The 2,011-nt window shown below is 37.8% G+C and overlaps 1 protein-coding gene across 1 annotated transcript in view; it reads right to left on the bottom strand.

Moving 5' to 3' along the window:
- Nucleotides 1–743: 743 nt before the first annotated feature.
- LOC130587550 (histone acetyltransferase KAT8-like) overlaps nt 744–2,011 on the bottom strand; it is a gene marked incomplete at both ends in the record, with an annotated part of 12,921 nt that continues 11,653 nt past the window's right edge. Inside the window, 2 exons of the mRNA XM_057388532.1 lie at nt 744–894; nt 1,595–1,706. Coding sequence (XP_057244515.1) covers nt 744–894; nt 1,595–1,706 — 263 coding nt within the window. The remainder of the gene's footprint in view (nt 895–1,594; nt 1,707–2,011) is intronic.

Here is a 2,011-nt window from a genome sequence, read left to right as displayed (position 1 = left end):
GGTCCATACTGGTCCATACTGGTTTATACTGGTCTATACTGGTTTATACTGGTTTATACTGGTTTATACTGGTTTATACTGGTTTCTATGTATTTTTATGGATTTTTTCGGGGTTTTTTTTGTTCATACTGGTCCATACTGGTCTATACTGGTTTCTATAAAGTTTTACGGATTTTTATGGGTTTTTTTTTGTCCATACTGGTCCATACTGGTCTATACTGGTTTCTATGTATTTTAACGGATTTTTTCGGGGTTTTTTTTGTCCATACTGGTTTGTACTGGTCCATACTGGTTTATACTGGTTTCTATAAGGTTTTATGGATTTTTTGGGTTTTTTTTTGTTTTTACTGGTTTATACTGGTCCATACTGGTCCATACTGGTCCATACTGGTTTATACCGGTTTCTATGTATTTTAACGGATTTTTTCGGGGTTTTTTTTGTCCATACTGGTTTGTACTGGTCCATACTGGTTTATACTGGTTTTACCTGAGGTCTTTGATGCTGAGGGTCCCTCTGAAGTCCCTGAGGATCTCCAGCAGCACCCAGGACTCACTGGTTTATACTGGTCCATACTGGTCTATACTGGTCTATACTGGTTTCTATAAAGTTTTATGGATTTTTTTGGTTTTTTTTTTGTTTTTACTGGTCTATACTGGTTTATACTGGTTTCTATAAGGTTTTATGGATTTTTTCGGGTTTTTTTCTGTTTTTACTGGTCCATACTGGTTTATACTGGTCCTACCTGAGGTCTTTGATGCTGAGGGTTCCTCTGAAATCCCTGAGGATCTCCAGGAGCACCCAGGACCAGTAACTGCGGTAGCTGAGCTTGCCCAGGTCCGACAGCGGCTTCTCCGGGGAGCCCACGGTGCTCTCCAGTTTGGACAGTTCATAACCTGAAAAATTTACCCAAAATTAACCAAAAACACCCCAAATTCACCCCAAAATTATCCTGAAAATATCCCAAAAATATCCTGAAATTATCCCAAAATTATCCCCAAAAATATCCCAAATTCACCCCAAAATTATCCCAAAATTATCCCAAAAATCTCTCGGTGCTCTCCACTTTGGACAGTTCATAACCTGAAAAACACCCCAAAATTAACCAAAAATATCCTAAAATTATCCTGAAATTATCCTGAAATTATCCTGAAAATATCCTGAAATTGTCCCGAAATCATCCCCAAAAATATCCCAAAATTATCCCAAAATTCACCCAAAAATTATCCCAAAATTATCCAAAATTTCTCCCAATTTTTCCCCAAATTTTTGGAATTTCTCCCAAATTTTTTCCCCAAATTTTTGTAATTTCTCCCAAATTTTTCTCCCAAATTTTTGGAATTTCTCCCAACTTTTTTCTCCCAAACTTTTCGGGATCCCTTCCCAAAATCCCAATTTTTTCAGGATTCTCCCCTAAAATCCCAATTTTTTTTCGGGAATTTCCCCAAATCCACGAGGAATTTTTGGGCTCCTCCCTCTTTTTTTAAGGAAATCACCTCAAATTTTTGGAATTTTTCCCCAATTTTTTTTCCCTTTCTTCCCCAAATCCCAAATTTTCGGGATTTCACCCCAAAATTCCCCAATTTGGGCTCTCACTGAAGGCGATGAGGAATTTTCCGTAACCGCGCCGTTGGTACGGGGGGAGGGTCAGGATACAGGCGACGTTATTCCCGTCTGGAGACTCCTTTTCCTGGAAAAAACGGGAATTTTAGGAAAATTTGGGAATTTTGGGAATTTTGGGATGTTTAGGGTTCAGGATATTTGAGAATATTTGGGATTTTTTGGGATTTTTTTGGATTTTTTGGGGATTTTTGAGACATCTGGGGATTAAAGGCGACGTTATTCCCATCCAGGGATTCTTTTTCCTGCAAAAAAATGGGAATTTTGGGAAAATTTGGGAATTTTGGGAATTTTAGGATGTTTAGGGATCAGGATATTTGAGATTTTTTGGAATTTTTTTTGATTTTTTGGGATTTTTTGGGATATTTGGAGGTTAAAGGCCACGTTATTCCC

Source organism: Malurus melanocephalus, unplaced genomic scaffold (assembly GCF_030028575.1).
Source record: "Malurus melanocephalus ecotype Western Australia unplaced genomic scaffold, MMel_1.1 scaffold_2075, whole genome shotgun sequence".
NCBI classification, from domain to species: Eukaryota; Metazoa; Chordata; class Aves; order Passeriformes; family Maluridae; genus Malurus; species Malurus melanocephalus.
Note: the sequence above shows the minus strand (reverse complement) of the source record. Positions and strands in the feature narration are given on the sequence as shown.